Source organism: Silene latifolia, chromosome Y, assembly GCF_048544455.1.
Source record: "Silene latifolia isolate original U9 population chromosome Y, ASM4854445v1, whole genome shotgun sequence".
In the NCBI taxonomy this organism is placed as follows: domain Eukaryota; kingdom Viridiplantae; phylum Streptophyta; class Magnoliopsida; order Caryophyllales; family Caryophyllaceae; genus Silene; species Silene latifolia.
In genome coordinates this window covers 187,741,656-187,761,655 of record NC_133538.1, presented here as the reverse complement: position 1 = coordinate 187,761,655, position 20,000 = coordinate 187,741,656, and the positions used below count along the sequence as shown (strand labels likewise).

The 20,000-nt window shown below is 43.1% G+C and overlaps 2 protein-coding genes across 2 annotated transcripts in view; both read right to left on the bottom strand.

The window, feature by feature from the left end:
- LOC141629635 (uncharacterized) overlaps positions 1-613 on the bottom strand; it is a 651-nt gene extending 38 nt beyond the window's left edge. Inside the window, exon 1 of the mRNA XM_074442609.1 lies at positions 1-613. This exon is cut by the window's left edge and continues 38 nt beyond it. Coding sequence (XP_074298710.1) covers positions 1-613 — 613 coding nt within the window.
- A 1,572-nt stretch (positions 614-2,185) lies between these two features.
- Positions 2,186-4,418, bottom strand: LOC141629634 (uncharacterized). Its single transcript, XM_074442608.1, has 3 exons — positions 3,478-4,418; positions 3,253-3,382; positions 2,186-3,058 (listed from the first exon to the last, which is right to left on the bottom strand). The coding sequence occupies exons 1-3, from the start codon at positions 4,416-4,418 to the stop codon at positions 2,186-2,188; spliced, it is 1,944 nt and encodes a 647-aa protein (XP_074298709.1).
- Positions 4,419-20,000: the final 15,582 nt, after the last annotated feature.

Below are 20,000 nucleotides of genomic sequence, written 5' to 3'. Positions count from 1 at the left end.
ACAAAGAAGCCAGTAGCCCTGCACGCATCTTCCTTGCACGCCCAAGAGTACCCCTGACATGGGACTGAAACCAAGACAACACAGTCTGCAAATCAGCAGAGGAGCAGACCCCCAACCATTCTGCAATCTGAGCCCAAACAGCCTGAGAGTAAGAGCAGTGAAAAAATAAATGCATAGCATTCTCTTCCTGCGTGCAGCACAGCACACACCTATTCACCATATGCAAGCCTCTGTGGACTAAGTTATCCACAGTTGGGAGCTTATTATCCATAACCAACATACCTATGAACGAATGTTTAGGCACACAGGCAGAGTCATGGACAAGTTGCCACCAAGGAACCAAACTGGTATGTGTTCTAATCAGCTTGTACATCAGAGCAGAAGAAAAGGAGTTAGGCCCTGAGCAAGCAAGAAGCCACTGTAAAGCTTGCCCCTGAGATCCAGCTCTTGAGATAAGGAGATCCTTCATTTTGATAACATTGTTCCAATACCAAGAGTAGCTGACACTATGAGATGCCTGCCAAATATTAGAACCCTTGAGAAGATAAGCTTTAGTCCACTGAACCCAAATACTATTAGGCCTAAAAAGAAGCTTACAAATCCACTTCATCATCTAAGCACAATTCCAGCTGAGCACTTCTTTGATCCCTATACCCCCCTCTTTTTTTGGGTTGCATAGAGACTTCCAGCTCTTAAAGACATGTCTTCTTGAGCCATCCTCAATTCCCCATATAAAATCCTTGCGGATTTTGTTAATCTTCTTGATGATCCCTTTAGGTAGAAGGACACTAGCCCCCCAAAAATTATGCATCCCAAAAATAACCGAATTGATGAGAAGGGCTTTACCAGCATAACTCAAGGAGTGATTTGACCAATGTGCAATCTTAGCCTTAATTTTATCCAGCAAAGGTTGATACATATCATTAGCTATCCTAGCATTAAAGAGGGGCAGTCCCAAATAACGAAAAGGAAAAGCTCCCTCAGTAAAGCCTGTAGCTAGCAAGATAGTCTTTCTAAGATCAGGCCCAACCCCACCAAAATACAAGCTAGTCTTAGTAGGATTAGCCTGGAGGCCAGACATAGCATCAAAAGAAGCAAGACAGTGGGCAACAGCTAACACTGAGGGAAGATCTCCTCTAGTGAAAACCAAAAGATCATTAGCAAAAACAAGGTGAGTCAAGTTCAATTGGACACATTTAGGGTGATAGGAGAAGCCATCATACCTAGGGAGTCTTCTGAGAAGCCTTGACAAGACCTCCATACAAAGGACAAAAAGGTAAGGTGAAAGGGGATCACCCTGCCTTAGGCCTTGTTTTCCTTTAAAAAATCCTTCAACACCTCCATTAATGCTAAGAGAGAAAAAGGGGGAGGTAACACAGGTCATCACCCAGCCAACAAATCTAGATGGGAATCCAAATTGTAGTAGAGCACTATGAAGGAAGTTCAAACTGACAGAATCAAAAGCCTTCCTAATGTCCACTTTAAGTAAACATCTAGGAGTAAGATAAGCCCTATTATACCTGGAAGCCAACTCAGAAGCCATCATGGAATTATCAAAAAGATCCCTCTGAGAAATAAATGCAGCTTGTTCAGGGCCAATGATTTGATCCAACACTCCCTTTAGTCTATTTGCTAGAATTTTGCTGACTACTTTGTAAAAGGTAGTACAACAAGCAATAGGCCTAAAATCTCTAACAGAAGAGGGGGTATCACTCTTAGAAATGAGAACAAGAAGGGTAGAAGAGGCAGCTTTAGGGAGATGGCCATGAAGGAAAAATTCAGAGACAGCCTCCTTAAAGTCATGGCCAACTACACTCCAAGCATCAAGAAAGAAACCAGAAGAGTAGCCATCTATCCCAGGGCTCTTATTCCTATCAACAGACTTCAGAGCATCCAATATCTCACTAGAACGTACCATATGATCAAGAATAGCATGTGAATCAGTAAGGACAAGGCCATGTTAAAAAAGATCAGAGGGTAGAGTCTGAACAGAGGAGGAAGTACCAAGTAGGTTCTGATAGTAGGAAACAAACCCAGTAGCCACATCACTAAGTCCAGTCCTCAAAACCCCATTCTCATCATGAAGACAACCAATAGTATTTCTCAGTTTTCTAGCAGCTATACGAGAGTAGAAAAAGGTGGTGCTATTGTCACCAAGTTTTAGCTCATGGACTTTGGCTCTCTGCTACAATGCAAGCATTTCAGCACGCTTAATGTGGGTGTAAGCATGAAGAAGTTGCTTTTCCTGCAAAAGCAAAGCAGGATCCTGAGGAGCCTCAATAAGTTGAGATTGACAAGACAAAAGTGCAGTCTTAGCAGTCTTCACCCTATCAGCTAAACCAGTAAAAGAAGAGGAATGTAAACCACTGAGAGGCTTCTTTAGTTGCTTAAGCTTCTGGAATAAAGAGTAAATCTTACCCCCAGAAGTGCCAGCAGGCCAATTCTCCTCAACACAAGGCAAGAATTGAGGGGAAGAAGCCCAACAATTCATATATTTAAAGTTCTTCCTTAGACCCCTAGCCTGATCCAACACAGTAACTAAACCTGGGGAATGACCAGAGACCCCAGCTTCCAGAAAAGCAACAGTAGAGCTAATCTCCCTAATCCAAAACTGATTAGTAAGCACTCTATCCAATTTGGCCCATCTCAGTCCATCCCCTTGCTTATTATTCCAAGTGAAATAGTTTCCAGTAGCTGGATGATCTACAAGCCCATTGTTATCCAAACAGCTCCCAAATTCATTCATATCAGCTAAATGAAGATGATCACTACCCAATCTCTCATCCATATTAAGAACAACATTGAAATCTCCCATACAAACCCAAGGGTTGGACACAACAGAGGAGATATCAGAAAGTTGCTGCCAAAGAACTCTCCTCTCTAATCTGGTATTGAAAGCATAGACAAAAATCACCTCATACTGTTGCTGGGTAGCCAGTTGTAAGAGATGACAGTGAATATGTTGAGCAGATTTAGAGAGAACAGTAAGGGATACAGAAGTCTCTCTCCAAAAAACCAGAATCCTACCATTAGGTTGACAATCATTATTATGAGTCACCTGAAAGTTATAGAAAGTAGAAGAACAAACAGCCAACAGTGCCCTAGACTTTAGACGGGTCTCTATAATGGCACCACAATCCACATTATTATCCAACAGGAAACTCAAAGCTTCCTGCTGCTTTAGGGGGTCATTAAGCCCCCTTATATTCCAGGTTGAGAGAATCATGTGGAGGAAGGACCACCAGGTTCCACCTGCACATCCATATCCTGCTGAGAAAAGACTTCCTCCCCAGGTAAACAAACAATTAGTGGGTCACCCTCCAAACCAACTGAGTCCAGCTCATTGGGCTCCAGAAGGGAATCACTTTGTAAAGCCCCAAACCTATTAGACAGATTGACAGCAACAGTCTTAGTACCTTGTGCTTCCTTACCCTTATCAGATTTGCCAGGAGGAGAAGGGTGACAACAACGACACACACCTTTGCTTTAGCCACTGGTTTAGGCTTATAAGCCACCTTTGGCTTAGGTTTAGGATTAGCAGTGTTACACCTTTCCTTAGAATGCCCAACTCTCTTACAGACAGAGCAAAAATGTGGTATCCACTCATATTCCACCTTCTGCAACAAAGTACCCCTATATGGGGAGTTAATCTGAACAGCTTTGGGTAACTCCTTTGACAAATCCACATCGACTAAAACACGAGCAAAAGCTAGCTTGCTCTTGTTAGTAGTGTGCTCATCTGCACATATAGGATTACCAATAAGGCTTGCAACCTTACTTAAAGCAGTATTAGACCAAAAACAAGGATCCAGGCTTGGAAAGAGAACCCAGATAGGAACATGATATACAGTAAGTTCATCAATGACCGTAGGACTCCAGGGTTTGAACACTAAAGGAAAACGATTAACATTCCAAGTGTTAGAACGAATTTTTTCCATGTCTTCCGCACTAGCAAACCTAAAATGGTACCACCCTTTGGCAAAATACATAACCTCAGGAGTTGTAATGTGTGTCCAATATTTAGAAACTAGGGTTTCAATCTGAACAAGCGTTGAATGCTTACCCAGGACTGTCCCAACCAGAGTAGTTTGCCAGTATTCAAGCTCTTTAGCAATATCATCCTCCTCAATAGTAATAGTAGTACCAATTTTAGGCGGAACAAATGAAAGGTTCATACCTTTAGAAGAATTCTTCAGAACCTGAGAGTAAGATTTCTTTGGAGCCTCCTTGGGGATATCATTAGGGATATCCTTGGGAATCGATTCCTCAGTAACCGTTTCAGAAAAAGAAATCGGGGTTCCAGACGAAGTTCCAGTAGAAGGAACCGGAACAGGTGAGTTAACAACGGAACTAGGAGTCACAGTAGATCCAATAGGTGGTTGAGGGCCTATTGGTCGCGGCGGCCGGCCCCGGGCCATCGTCGACGACCCCCAGCAAGTACGCAAGAATCGTCGATGGTTGAGAGGATTTTAGAGAGAGAAAGTAGAGGGAGACCGGATTATATTATTATTATTGTTATTATTATTATTATTATTTTTATTTTTATTTTTATTTTTATTTTTTTATTTATTTTTATTTTTTTTTATAAAAGGATGTGCGCAGCTTTCATTAAATGAAAAACAAAAGTTCACATGAAATTGGTGGGGAGCCGAGAAACAAGCTGGGCTCCCACACCCTTAGCAACAGCAAAGCTAAGTCTAGTTGTGGACAAGGCCCTCGGGAACTGCGTCCGCGGGATCCACACTAGGCATTATCGACTCGAGGTTCTTTCGAATCGAATTAAGACAAATTAGAGTCGCCACCAAGTTTTATGGGAACTTGGAACCGTTCAAGTCAACTTTACATCTTTCATCAATAAGCATAAAGCCAATCGACTACGAGTGATTAAAGATAAAGACTTGTACCCTATATCACTCGATTTGAATGACTCTCGTAATCCAATGGTATTTAGACAGATCCACAAACCATAGATTTTGAGTAAGGGGTGAGGGTACGTGTTAGGAAGCCCATAAGGACACCTAACCCCGCCCGTCGATAACGGCCTCTACTAAGTCAAGTATCGGATTTCAAACAAGGTCGTAGCTACTATGATATATGATATGCAAACATCGTTTTAAAACCCTAACATGTGACAACAATTTCTATGTCGTTTTAGATACAACTAAACTAACTTTGTCAAAGTTGTAATTTAGCATGTGGGTTGATTGATCTAACAACATACAAAACAAAGCAAACAAGGCTTAGGGGGAATGGGGGAGCCGTTGGGATCTACCCTATTACAACCCAGGCATTTCATGCCGACACAACGAGAATTTAGAGATACAACTCGATCTAAATACAATTGCTATATACGACACCATACACGACACATGGGCATTCGGCCTAGGAAAACGTGCACAAAGGGGTGGCCCACGGTCTACATGACTCACGGCCTTGGGTCACTCCTTGTAATGTGTGCTTTCGCTTAATCTTATCGAATTAGACATTGGGTCACACACAAAAGCATGCATTAGCATAAATCGGGCCATGTTGCTTTAAACAACATGCGATTTACTACGCTCTTACATGAATTGGAGCACAACTATCTAACCAAATAAGACTAAGGTTTTTGTAAATCATTTGACTCGACCAAATATAAAACTAATTACAAACGAATTACAAGAAACGACTCGATAAACAAAAGGTAATTACAAAATACGAAACAACGATGAATAAACGATATAAAGATGAAGCAAGAATACAAAAGGCACGGCCAAGCACACGGCCCCCAGACACGGCCACCCTAGTTCCTAGGTTAGGTTCATTAGGTTAGATAGATTTGCAAAGCGATATGGAAAATACATTAGAAATCGATGACAAAAGAGGTCAGAAGGCTTCGCCTAAAACCGAGTGTTCTACACGGCCTAAGGGGTCAAATTAGGTCAAGTTCGCTAATTAAATTAACTCGTCGAGTGTTAATAAGAAGGTGCTAAGCACGCACTCTTATACTAGCGAGAAATCATGTGAAAGGAGAGATGCATTCAATTAGGTTATAGAATTGTTAGTCGATTTTAATGCTTGTGTCGAAGCCACCTAACGTGTCTAATTAGGTTATTAAATTGATCTAATGTCGTCTAAATGAGTCATATGTTAACAATCAGAGGTCGAACTAACATGCGAAGGGTCCTAGGGTAGGTCGATTTGAACGAAACAGGCAAGGGGTCAAAAGCGAGGAACAAAGTTAGGATTCGTTTTATTAATGCCCTACCTTGAACACGAGGATATGTAAATGAGACGGGGGATACGACCGACCGATGTGGCGGATTTCTTTCCCATCTCAAGTCAACGTGGGTGTTCATGGTGGTACTTTAACTCATACTCGGACTAAACTAGTTTCATAGTTAACGATGTCAAACGATAAACAAAACGATAAACAATGTAAAACGAACAATGAAAAAACAAACATAAAAAGAACGAAATAAAAAGGAGAAGAGGAGGATTTGATGCACCCTTAACCTACATGTATCGTTGATACCATCTTGGGTCGTAATCGATCGTAGATTTTATCTCAAGAGGCCATCGTCGACGAAGGAACAAAGCAACAACACGTTTTTTTGCAAATCTGGACAGCAACTTTCAAACTGCAATTTCTCACTCGTTTCACGGTGAAAATTAGATTTAAAAGATGTTTTGAAAACTAGAAAGGGAGTAGAATAAAGATATTAAAACAAACCACGCTCTTTCTGAGTTATTGGGCACGAAAAACGAGCACAAACAGAACTGGACAGACAGGAAAAGCCGCGAAAACAGAGTGTATGACACTCTGTTTTTCGAGGGGATTCGTGTACTCTCAAGGTCAATTTGGCTCGTGAATCTTTGTCTAAGATGTAGATGGGTGTTATGTGGTTAATTAGGAACAAGAAACTCGAATTTTAATGGAGATTTGAAGAGAGAACGAATTGTATTTCGAGAGACACACAAACTGTTTCAGTTTGGATGTCTCGGTTTTGTCGAGGGTTTTGAGAGGCAATTAGGGTTTGTTTCTGGAGTTTAATGCTGGTGAGTGACGGTAGTATGTATGGAGAACTTAGAGGAATGAAAGTAAGGTAGAGGGGAGATATTTATAGGGAGTTAAAGTAGGGTAAAAGAGAGCAACAAGCAGTCGGGCTGCTCTGTTTCGCTGCTGCTGTCCAGCAGCTTTTGTGAGCTCGTGTAGGGTTGAGGAGGGGTGTTTCTTGGTGTTTAAGCTAGGGTAATATGGGTAGGATACTAGGGTATGGATTAGGGTTAATGGGCACGGGTTTAAGTGGTGTTTGGAGCGGATTTGGAGCTTGGTAATGCTGAACACGGGAAAGGGAAAGGGTTGGTTGTGCGGGCTGTTTGGGGAGTGTTTAGGACGGGTTTGTGGAAGGGGTTAGGTCTTGGTTATGAGGGTGAGTGATGGGCTGGGTTATGGGTCAAGAGTTGGCTTAAGTTTGCTTCGAAAACCGTGCTCAAATCGAGTTGAAAACGAGCTCAAAATCGCATACAAAACCATCATAAAAACGAGTTCTTCAAATACGATTTATAAATTGATTTAAATTGATTTTTCAAATCAAGTAACTTAAGAATGATTTTTCAAATCAAATATCTATTTTATTTTCAATAAAATAAATTTAAGAAAATAAATTCAAATTAAAACAATAAAATGAATTCACTTTAATAAAACAAACATTAATTTAAATATCATTTAAATTGATAAAATATTTCATCGACGGCGCCCATTCTACATCGTAAAACGAGCTCTAAATAATGACAATGACAACTAAAGAATACATGTGTGACCTATCATCATCGGGTGTTTGTCGGGTTCTCTATAAATTCCAATATCGACGGATACGGGTATCTACAGAGCCCCCACTTTGACTGAGGCTTGGACAAGGCGAAAGTCAAAGTATACCCCAGGTCCCTCTCGACCTAAGGATTCTGCGGGTCGTTTATAGTCCATTAGACTTGCGTATATAAGCTCTCCAACCATAAGAAGAGATCATACCTGAAACTTCGTCGGGGATTAACTCTTGCTTCTGTTGCGTCGAATTATCATCGTTGGTCATCGACCCATAAATTGCATATATGGTGGGTTAAGCCTTATCCTCGGGCGCCTACGTGTCCGTTTCTGACGGAATCAAACCCGCGTCGTAGTTCGGCAATTGCTGACACATGCCCAAAGTTTATCATCTGCTGGCACCTGTCCGAAATTCATCATCTGTTGACACTTGTCCAAAGCTTATCATCTGCTGGCAGGTGCCTAAATGGGACGGGACTTTCCAAGGAGGTTGCCGCCGCTTTCATCATTTGCTTTCAGCTACGGAATTCTTCCATTTCATACTCTGGTATTGAATTGAATTTTTGGTGGATGTCATCCTTTACATCTTGATAATGGTCTCTGAAGCCAACGGCTTCAGAGCCCCCAGTTTGTGATGGCTCTAAAGTCGAAGACTTTAGAGCCTCCAGTTGAAGCATATCCTGCTATATTTGAAACATAAAAAATGTACAAGCAATAATCATCACATAAGCACATTTGGATCATCGATCTTAAAATTGGATCATTTAAAAGATTGGGTCATCGACCCGAAAATTAAATTTGAAAATTTTGAATGATTGGGTCATCGACCCGAAAAGATTCCACTACTTGGATCATCTATCCATAATTCGCAAAAAGTTTTTGGAATTTTGAAATTTTGAAATTTTTTGAAATCGAACCTTGATGGGTGAGCATGAAATACGATTCAGACACTCCGTATGACCCGTAAACAACGTGGGCGTAGCCCGCTACCGTAAAACAAAAAAGGAAAATAAAACCATAAGTGTGCACGGGTTTTAATTCAATTATTGACTTGTTGGGGGTAGAAATGTAAATTGGCCGTTCCGGCGCCAAAAGATGGCAAATGGGAATCACAAGGTCGTCGGACTTGGGACGGAGATATCATATGGCATGGTCGTGCTCCTGAGGGCACTTGGGAATCAAGATCACTTGGCATTGACAGGGTGGATTAAACTCACAGAGCAACAACGTTGGCTTCGCCCAGACACTAAACACAGACTGATTTTATGAGAACACTTAGACATCACACATCATTCCTGTTGGGAACATCCTCTCACTCTTCTCCTCGCCTCCTTTCTTTTCAGCGAGTTTTCATCATTTCTTGCCACCGCCTTCTTTCTTTTCAGCGGGCTTTTACTATTTTTCTTCCACGCCTTCTTTCTTTTCAGCGGGTTTTTCATATTTTCTGTTCCCAACACCAACCCATATCTATATGACTCAGCATCTTTGCCTAAACCATTAGATAAAGCTCATTCTGAGACTCAATACTATTCATCCGAACCTATATCCTCATCCTAGCCTACATCGAGTGCTAAGACCGACTCAAACAAAGGTGGCTTCATTTGGACTTGGTTAAGACGCGTAAGAAACCGACAAGATGACAACTTGGTTGATGAGTGGATTGAATCCCTTATTATGAAGGACTGCCTACGTATTCGCGTGGAGCGAAATCAAATCCGACGTAGTTCGATGATGGTGCATAAACATGGCATTTTGATTGTGTGTACACACTCAAAGGTTTCACCTAAGGTATCATGTCGTATCCCATTCTAGCCTGTAAGGTACCGTTGTATCCCGTGTCTAAGGTTGGTACAAAAGGTTTTGATTCTGTGGGATGTGGAGCTTGGTAAAAATAGGTTCGTAAGGTAAACCATCATTCTGAAGGTTCGTTTTGTGGTGCTAAGGCTAACGGGTTATGGCTTACATCGTGGTTGGAAAGGTGTCTCGGTTTTGACGAAATCCGAGTGCAAATGGGTTGGAAAACAATGTGGGTTTAAATCTCCATATCTGGACCCTAAAGGTTTGGGTGTAACAAAGACAAGCGAATGATTCTCAAAATTCCTGACTATCCCCTTGTAACTGTCTCAGGAAGGACTTAGAGGGTAAAGAGGTCACTACTTACGCTTTTGGGCTTCGCCCATTGAACCTCAACTATGGGTACTTGACTTGAATTCTAGCTTCCGTAACTTCGACATTCAACCAAAAAGCATTCCGCAATAACTTCAACATCTTTTTTTCTTTTTTCTTTTTCTTTCATCTTTTTTTCATTTTTCCAATTTTTCTCATTTTTTTTTTTCATTTTTCCAATTTTTCTCTTTTTCTCATTTTTCATTCTTTTTCATCTTTTTTCTCTCTTTAAAAATGGTCTTCTATTCATTCTCTTAGTCATAAATGGATACACCTTGAAAACTGGGCTTTGCCAACTAATTTGGGTAAGAACTAACAATTCCTTGTTATAACGGGTTGATATCTTCTCTCTTCGAGATAGGATGATTTTGTTGGGGATGGGCTTGCCTTCCATCATCTATAGGGAAACAAGGAGCTAGTCCGGGTTCGTCATAGAATCATCTAAAAGCTTGTCATAAGCACTGGTTCTGATGGAGGTTTTCTACCGCCAGACATGGAATAGGTAAAGGAAACAGACACGGGATCCTAAAGTATCCTTACCTTTTGAAACGGGACATACTTCCACCCCAGGGATGCCTTTGAGTATGTTGTGCATTTTATCATGTTTTCGGAATGATTGAGGATTGGAAACAAGACATATTTGGAAACGAAACTGCAACTTTTATTGGAATGACAAATGCTTAACAGACTCGAAGGAACGATTCCTAGGACACACCCTAGGTCATCGCGGAACAAACGACTCAACTTCAGGAAAAGAAAGTCCTAGACTCGACTCGACTAAGATAAGAAAACAGATCCCGACTCATAATTTCAAATCTGGTCATGAGCTTTCCCTTGTTCATCTGTCAGCTTAGATGCTCGGCTCTGGTCCTTAATCCCTTTGATGGTCTGCCTCTATCCCGAGGTAGTCCTCTGAGGATCTACGCCAGTGATGAAGGTTGGTGAATCGAATTGTCTTTTATTAACTTCGTTAAAGAGAGGAGTACATTCTAGAGCAAGACTCCCGACTTGAATTTCATTCTTTGGGTTTGGCAAGAATTCAGAGCAATCCACAAACATTTTCCCGATAAACACCCCTTTCAAGTGACATGGGCGGATAAGATGGGAATAATCGACATTGTCTTCAACAGAAACAAAGTTAGTGTGATCGCCAAATGGATTGGTGATGTTTTTGGGTTTAACAGTAGGGATCGGGAGTGTTCCATTCTCAATCACGTCTTGGATTTCGTGCTTCAGTCGATAGCACCTCCCAGTATCATGGCCTTTCCCTTGATGAAAGGCACAATAGGCATTTGGTTTGTACCATTTACCTTGTTGTTCAGCGGGAGGGTCCGGAGTTGGACCAATAGGCTTCAGCTTTCCTTGGGCTATGAGCCTTTGGAGAGCGTATGTATAAGTGCATCCGATATCGGTGAATGCCCTCGGAGCTTGGCGCTGCGGCTTCTTCGACTGCCCTTCTAAGAGATTGATGGCTTCATCAATATGGGTCGTTGCTGGGGCCTTGGCCTTAGATGATGAGGCCCCTTGGTACCCTTTCGGCTTTTCAGCCTCTGCCCTTATGACATCATCTTCTACCTTTATCCCAATTCTTATCAATTCTTTGAAAGAACCAAAATTCTGGTATTTCAGAGCATTACGGTAAACAGGTCGTAGATTCTTTACGAACTTATCTACTATTTCAACTTCATCAGGCTTCTTGGCTAGTTTCACGCTTTCAGCGCGCCATCTTGCAAGGAATTCAGTAAAGCCTTCTTTTTCTTTCTGTGTCATCACCTCCAATGTTCTTATGTTGGTTTGAATCTCGACATTGTCAGCATAGTGCTTACAGAACTCCACCGTAATATCTTCGAAAGTGGGGAAGTTCTTAAGGTCAGTTGTAGAACCACGCCTTCGGTGTTCATCCGGAGATTGGGCGAAAATTTCGAGAGAGAATGTCAGCAGGTGCTCCCTTCAGTGCTAAGTACCCCTTATAGGCCTTAACATGGTGGACTGGATCTTCTGTGCCCTTAAACTTTGGGATATCAGTGAGTACCATGTTTGTGGGCAACTTATCCTGAACTGGGGCATAGGCCCTAGCATTTTCGTAGTGGATGTTCTTCCCTTGGGAGAGCTTCAAACGGTCTTCAATAAATTTGAACCGTTTCTCCAGATCAGTCAGAGGTGGAGTAGATGAAGAGGAATCTTCACCCAGCTTAGATTCGATTGCATCCATTCTGGTCATCATGAGGTTCACGGCCTCAGTGAGTTTGTTAACAGCATCTTCCATTGCTTGACGTCGGGTTTTTGGCGGCCTTTCTACAAGAAAACCCCGAACCGAGTCAATATTTAAAAGTAAGAGCCCCTGCACACTTAAGGACACGACACCAACTTGACTCAAGCAAAGACTCGACGTAAGATTGACTAACCAAAAGGTTCGACTAACGGTTGAATTTAGACCTCGATTCATTTCAGACTCGACAAGACGACATGACTCAAGTTGTCAAAGCTCGATTCTAAACTGGACTCGGTGTGACTAAACCCGTGATTGGACTAACATAGCCCATAGGTTAAAGTGAAATGCCCTAAATGGCCTAGCTTGGACGTTTCTGTGGACTATCCTAGACCAATTGGTCGACCCACATGACTCGAAGCCCAAGAGGTGATCTTGGGTGACCCAACAAGGTCGTGTTCTAGACTCTTGGGGCAAAACACGCCTAGCCTAACACGGCCAGGACCCGGACACGAATAGACGCATTTCATGCTTGGTTAAGGTTCGAGAAATATTTTGGATTGAATTTGAAAAAAAACGAATAATCGATTTGAAAATGAGATTTAAAATGGGCAGCATGCCGGCTATAAAAGCTTATTTTGGGCCGAAAAATCTAGTCCTACTTGGGCAGCATTCCGCGTTTTTAAAACCATGCTATTTTGAAAGTAAGTTGTTCAAAAGTTCGGTTTTGAAATCGATACGGAAAATTTGAAAAGACTCGGGAAATTCATTTCGCACATTGTCATTCTCATGTTATAAGGATGTATGCTCCTAGACATCTCTAAGTCTCGGCAAGTCTTCTACAAGAAGGTCTATGCCCTCCATCCTTTTTGGGTCTTATAGAGCAAGGGCCTTTATGTAGAGTACCTAGAAGAGCATCCCCACCATCAAGAACCACGACGAGGCGGAGCGGAAGCAAGCAATGTGCAAGTTCCTGGCATAGTGGGACGTCGCCCCCCACGCGTCACAAAGAAGCGCTGGGACGGCCCGGGAAAGTCCTTAAGGGTTTATGCATGAATCGTAGCACTACGAGTAATGTTTTACTTTCCAATACTTTCTTTTCAAGTTTCACCTCGGAGGAAAAGACCCTAGAAACAAAGTGTAACTAGTCCTCTTTTCCCCAAATGTAGTCGCCAAATCGTGGACAACGCCGCGGGAATCTGCGTCCGCGGGATCCACACTAGGCATTATCGACTCGAGGTTCTTTCGAATCGAATTAAGACAAATTAGAGTCGCCACCAAGTTTTATGGGAACTTGGAACCGTTCAAGTCAACTTTACACCTTTCATCGAAAAGCATAAAGCCAATCGACTACGAGTGATTAAAGATAAAGACTTGTACCCTATATCACTCGATTTGAATGCCTCTCGTAATCCAATGGTATTTAGACGGATCCACAAACCATAGATTTTGAGTAAGGGGTGAGGGTACGTGTTAGGAAGCCCATAAGGACACCTAACCCCGCTCGTCGATAACGGCCTCTACTAAGTCAAGTATCAGATTTCAAACAAGGTCGTAGCTACTACGATATATGATATGCAAACATCGTTTTAAAACCCTAACATGTGACAACAATTTCTATGTCGTTTTAGATACAACTAAACTAAATTTGTCAAAGTTGTAATTTAGCATGTGGGTTGATTGATCTAACAACATACAAAACAAAGCAAACAAGGCTTAGGGGGAATGGGGGAGCCGTTGGGATCTACCCTATTACAACCCAGGCATTTCATGCCGACACAACGAGAATTTAGAGATACAACTCGATCTAAATACAATTGCTATATACGACACCATACACGGCACATGGCCATTCGTCCTAGGAAAACGTGCACAAAGGGGTGGCCCACGGTCTATATGACTCACGGCCTTGGGTCACTCCTCGTAATGTGTGCTTTCGCTTAATCTTATCGAATTAGACATTGGGTCACACACCAAAGCATGCATTAGCATAAATCGGGCCATGTTGCTTAAACAACATGCGATTTACTACGCTCTTACATGAATTGGAGCACAACTATCTAACCAAATAAGACTAAGGTTTTTATAAATCATTTGACTCGACCAAATAGAAAACTAATTACAAACGAATTACAAGAACCGACTCGATAAACAAAAGGTAATTACAAAATACAAAACAACGATGAATAAACGATATAAAGATGAAGCAAGAATAACAAAAGGCACGGCCAAGCACACGGCCCCCAGACACGGCCACCCTAGTTCCTAGGTTAGGTTCATTAGGTTAGATAGATTTGCAAAGCGATATGGAAAATACATTAGAAATCGATGACAAAAGAGGTCAGAAGGCTTCGCCTAAAACCGAGTGTTCTACACGGCCTAAGGGGTCAAATTAGGTCAAGTTTTCTAATTAAATTAACTCGTCGAGTGTTAATAAGAAGGTGCCAAACACGCACTCTTATACTAGCGAGAAATCATGTGAAAGGAGAGATGCATTCAATTAGGTTATAGAATTGTTAGTCGATTTTAATGCTTGTGTCGAAGCCACCTAACGTGTCTAATTAGGTTATTAAATTGATCTAATGTTGTCTAAATGAGTCATATGTTAACAATCAGAGGTCGAACTAACATGCGAAGGGTCCTAGGGTAGGTCGATTTGAACGAAACAGGCAAGGGGTCAAAAGCGAGGAACAAAGATAGGATTCGTTTTATTAATGCCCTACCTTGAACACGAGGATATGTAAATGAGACGGGGGATACGACCGACCGATGTGGCGGATTTATTTCCCATCTCAAGTCAACGCGGGTGTTCATGGTGGTACTTTAACTCATACTCGGACTAAACTAGTTTCATAGTTAACGATGTCAAACGATAAACAAAACGATAAACAATGTAAAACGAACAATGAAAAAACAAACATAAAAAGAACGAAATAAAAGGGAGAAGAGGAGGATTTGATGCACCCTCAACCTACATGTATCGTTGACACCGTCTTGGGTCGTAATCGATCGTAGATTTTATCTCAAGAGGCCGTCGTCGACGAAGGAACAAAGCAACAACACGTTTTTTTGCAAATCTGGACAGCAACTTTCAAACTGCAATTTCTCACTCGTTTCATGGTGAAAATTAGATTTAAAAGATGTTTTGAAAACTAGAAAGAGAGTAGAACAAAGATCTTAAAACAAACCACGCTCGTCCTGAGTTATTGGGCACGAAAAATGAGCACAAACAGAACTGGACAGACAGGAAAAGCCGCGAAAACAGAGTGTATGACACTCTGTTTTTCGAGGGGATTCGTGTACTCTCAGGGTTAATTTGGCTCGTGAATCTTTGTCTAAGATGTATATGGGTGTTATGTGGTTAGTTAGGAACAAGAAACTCGAATTTTAATGGATATTTGAGGGGAGAACGATTTGTATTTCGAGAGAGACACAAACTGTTTCAGTTTGGATGTCTCGGTTTTGTCGAGGGTTCTGAGAGGCAATTAGGGTTTGTTTCTGGAGTTTAATGCTGGTGAGTGATGGTAGTATGTATGGAGAACTTAGAGGAATGAAAGTATGGAAGAAGGGAGGTATTTATAGGGAGTTAAAGTAGGGTAAAAGAGAGCAACAAGCAGTCGGGCTGCTCTGTTTCGCTGCTGCTGTCCATCAGCTTTCGTGAGCTCGTGTAGGGTTTAGGAGGGGTGTTTCTTGGTGTTTAAGCTAGGGTAATATGGGTAGGATACTAGGTTATGTATTAGGGTTAATGGGCACGGGTTTAAGTGGTGTTTGGAGCGGGTTTGGGGCTTGGTAATGCTGAACACGGGAAAGGGAAAGGGTTGGTTGTGCGGGCTGTTTGGGGAGTGTTTAGGACGGCTTTGTGGAAGGGGTTAGGGCTTGGTTATGAGGGTGAGTGATGGGCTGGGTTATGGGTCAAGAGTTGGCTTGAGTTTGCTTCGAAAACCATGCTCAAATCGAGTTGAAAACGAGCTCAAAATCGCATACAAAACCATCGTAAAAACGAGTTCTTCAAATACGATTTATAAATTGATTTAAATTGATTTTTCAAATCAAATAACTTAAGAATGATTTTTCAAATCAAATATCTATTTTATTTTCAATAAAATAAACTTAAGAAAATAAATTCAAATTAAAACAATAAAATGAATTCACTTTAATAAAACAAACATTAATTTAAATATCATTTAAATTGATAAAATATTTCATCGACGGCGCCCATTCTACATCGTAAAACGAGCTCCAAATAATGACAATGACAACTAAAGAATACATGTGTCCTATCATCATCGGGTGTTTGTCGGGTTCTCTATAAATTCCAATATCGACGGATACGGGTATCTACACTAGTAAAAATGTAAGCGGCCACCCGAGCCCCCGCATCCTGAGATACCGAGAATTTATGGATCCGCTTGAGCAAGGCAACAGCATCCGAACCCAACTCCCCAAGTGATGAGAAAGAGAATGGAAGGAAACCATAACCCGCTGCCGCGCACAAATTCCCATACTTAGCACACTTCCGCTGAGCAGCATCAGCAACAACCCAGCCAGATACAAAATTCGTCATCCCAGTCTGAGTCAAAGGAGGAGACTCGGTCAAGTCAACGCACACATCACGCCCCATGTGCCAAGAATAAAGCAGCAAATCCGCAGGACGAAGAGAACCCCCATGCCCGTCAACCAAACCAACATCAACCTCCTTTCCCGCAGAAATACCAGATCTATAGCAGATGTCGAAAAGAGTGTCACGGACGAGGTTATCTTAGATGTTTAATGCCCACAGACCGGTCAAAGAAACAGCGTGGTCCCAAAAACATCATCGGTAAAATCCCGAGAGCAAGCCGGACGGTGCCGAGAGAGACCGTGAATAACGGAACACCCAGACGATACCCAAGCAAACTACGGTACGTCCTCCCGTTCATAGTCTGACCCAACCCCGAGATAGGAACCGCACGCAACCAATCAGAGGAGTGGGAACCCTGATGAGACTGCCACAAAGCAAGCTGGCGAGGTGTCAAAGAGAAAACCACGAGGGCGACAGAAATCGCGAAATAAATGTCGCAATTTCTTCATAAGTTTGGGGGCGGCAATTTCACTAGGGTTACCTAAGATACCCGAGCACAGTAGTCGCAGTAAAATCTCGCGCGGCATCATCAAAAGCAGGGCCAACGCTACAATACATGAGGGTCCGAGGAGCTTACCTGCAAATCAAGGCTATGAAAACGGACGAATAAAAGCATAATGTAAAACATCCCCCGCCGCATAGACACCAAGACCACCAAGATGAAAAGGGAAAGTAGTAAGGCGCCACTTTGCCAATCCCCAAAACCCGGGCGGGACGCGGTGACGATACGTTCCAGTGGAACGAAGAGCAGCATCAAAAGGAAGATGGACGGACCCAAAAACACTAGGGGAGCAAGTACGAAGAGAGAAATAGAGCTTAGAAATACCAGTACAAGCTCGAAGTAGAAGCAACTCACATTGCGGGTCCTCAATCCTCGCAACCAAGTCCATTAGCTCAATGGTCTTAGTTACTCTCCTCGCCACAACCTCACTTTGCTAAACCCGGGCAAATCTTGTGAGTCCACCCAAAATCAGAACACCTCTCGCGGGACGAGCAATGGAGGGGGGGGGGAATCCCAGGGAGCCGACTCTGAGGATCCTCAACAGGCCAATAGACCTCCGTCTTGGAGACATTAAGGTGTAGTCCAAAACGGGGGCCATCCGCCATAATCAAATCCAAGACCTTCCCCACCTCCAAAGTATCCCCCACAATGGTGCCATCATCCAAGTACCATGCCTGCATAGAGAGGTCAAAAGTGTCCCGGATTTTGCATACAAAGGGATGAAAACCCAAAGCGAAAAGCAACGGACCCAAAGGATCACCCTGCTGGACTCCCTGACAAGACCACAAGCAATGCTCCCCATAAAAAAGACGGGCAGGGCTGGAATAACAAAACTCCACCCAACGGGAGAGAACCGGGCAACGTCGGCGGACTTCCTGAAGCATGGTCGTACAATCAACAAGGTTGAAAGCATTCTGGAAATCAACCAGTAACATGGAAAGTTCCACCTCAGCACCCCGAGCCTCAATGAGCCGGTTCAAGGCATGCAAGATAGCCTCTCCTCCACCGGACACACCCATCCCAAACTGTAAACTAGCAAAATAAGACGACAAAGAAGGACCCACCATAAAAGCACCCACCTTAGAGACAAGCCGTCTCCAGACAGTACCAACAGCAATAGGACAGACCCCACCACCTGGTTTAACAATCGGCGTGAGAGGGGCGATGGCAATGTACTCTCCCATAGCAAGAGGGCACCGACCCTCAAGAAATAGATTAACCACCCTAGTAATAGAAGTGATCAACTCATCATAAATAGCCACAGCAGCGCTACTCAAACAATCCATAAGGTGCTGGGCACGAAAACCATCCCTCCCACAAGACGTACCACTAGGGAAGCTCCGAATCATATCCAAAACTACTGACTCAGAGGCAACTAGAGGACGATGATCCCCGGACAAAGGAGGCAAAGAAGGAGGTGGGGCGACATGATGCTTCTCACGCAAGGCCACAAGAGTGGCATCGGAGTAGGGGGCGACCCCAGAAGAAGAAAGCACCTGAACAGCAGCAGTATAGTGACCATCCAAAATCTTCCGCCGACATTGACAGAGGTTATGCTCACCCAAATCCAGGTCCTCCTCCATAGAAAACAAAGAAGGACCCTCATCAAAACACTCCTGCAACAGCTGCAAACCCCCCAGGTACCCCCCAAGCAAGGATAGCCCTAACAATACTCTCCTCTTGACGCTGGCGTCGAATAGCCGTCCTACACTCAACATTACTCCGAGGAGCGAAAGTCTTAAGCAGACACAGCGGTAAAACAAGTAACCGAACCCAGCGGGAGAGATCACTAGGGGAATCAGCCACATCATCCAGAGTTCCTTTCAAAGCCCGAGCAAACCCAAGACGACACTTAGGAGGAATAAATTTTACGGTGCGGAGGCCCAAAGACAATAAACGATCAAGGGAAGATATAGACCACTGAACAAGCTCAACACCATCATCAGATGAAACCGAAGTAGAGGGAGCCGAAGGTCTTGGAATACCATAAATATGAAAACTGTAGAGGCCATCAACACGCTCCGGAGACAACACAATATCACCCCGACTATGTCGACATCTAGAACGGTGGTGGGGTCATAAAACACACCCCACACAACCAGAGCCCCATCCGTCTCAAAACACTCTCGGTATTGGAATAAACAGTCAAACTATCAGTAAGAGTTTGACGCGTAAGTTCCATCGCACCATGAAGGCAATGTTGGTCTTGAAAATGTTTCTGCCAAGCTGCCTTAGTAAGGCCCTTACCAAAACCATCCCGACAAGCATGAAGACTCGAAAAAGGACAATGGTACCGCACAAGCTCGGGCATGAAGGAAGCAGCGAAACCCCACACCCTACCTGTACAAAAACCAATATAGCCACCAAACGAACACCCGCACGAAAACCATCACACAGGCAACCGCTCGAGCAACAAGAGGCACTCTAGGTCAAATTGACCACCGACACACCACCCACACCGGTGATGGTCAACAACCAACCACAAACCGCAACCCTATGCACCCGGCACAAGTAAACCGTATAACCCACCACAACACCCACCCCACCCCAGGCGCGGCAGAAGCGGCGGGGGGTCAGCCATGCATCGGCCAAAGAAATACCAAGGCTATCACCAGCCGCAAAACAACAGCAACCGGAACCCTAAAGCGAGAAGAAGAAAAAAGAACAAGAAAAGGAAAACAAAACAGGCAAGGGACTC

Bases quoted from the DNA above. Each gene is read 5' to 3' on its own strand.
- LOC141629634 (XM_074442608.1), bottom strand. From the start codon at position 4,418: ATGGCCCGGGGCCGGCCGCCGCGACCAATAGGCCCTCAACCACCTATT. The intron at 3,383-3,477 runs GTGTGTCGTTGT...TCTGTCTAATAG, and splicing joins CCAGTGGCTAAAGCAAAGGT to GTTTGGGGCTTTACAAAGTG. The intron at 3,059-3,252 runs GTGGAACCTGGT...TATAACTTTCAG, and splicing joins AGCAGGATATGGATGTGCAG to GTGACTCATAATAATGATTG.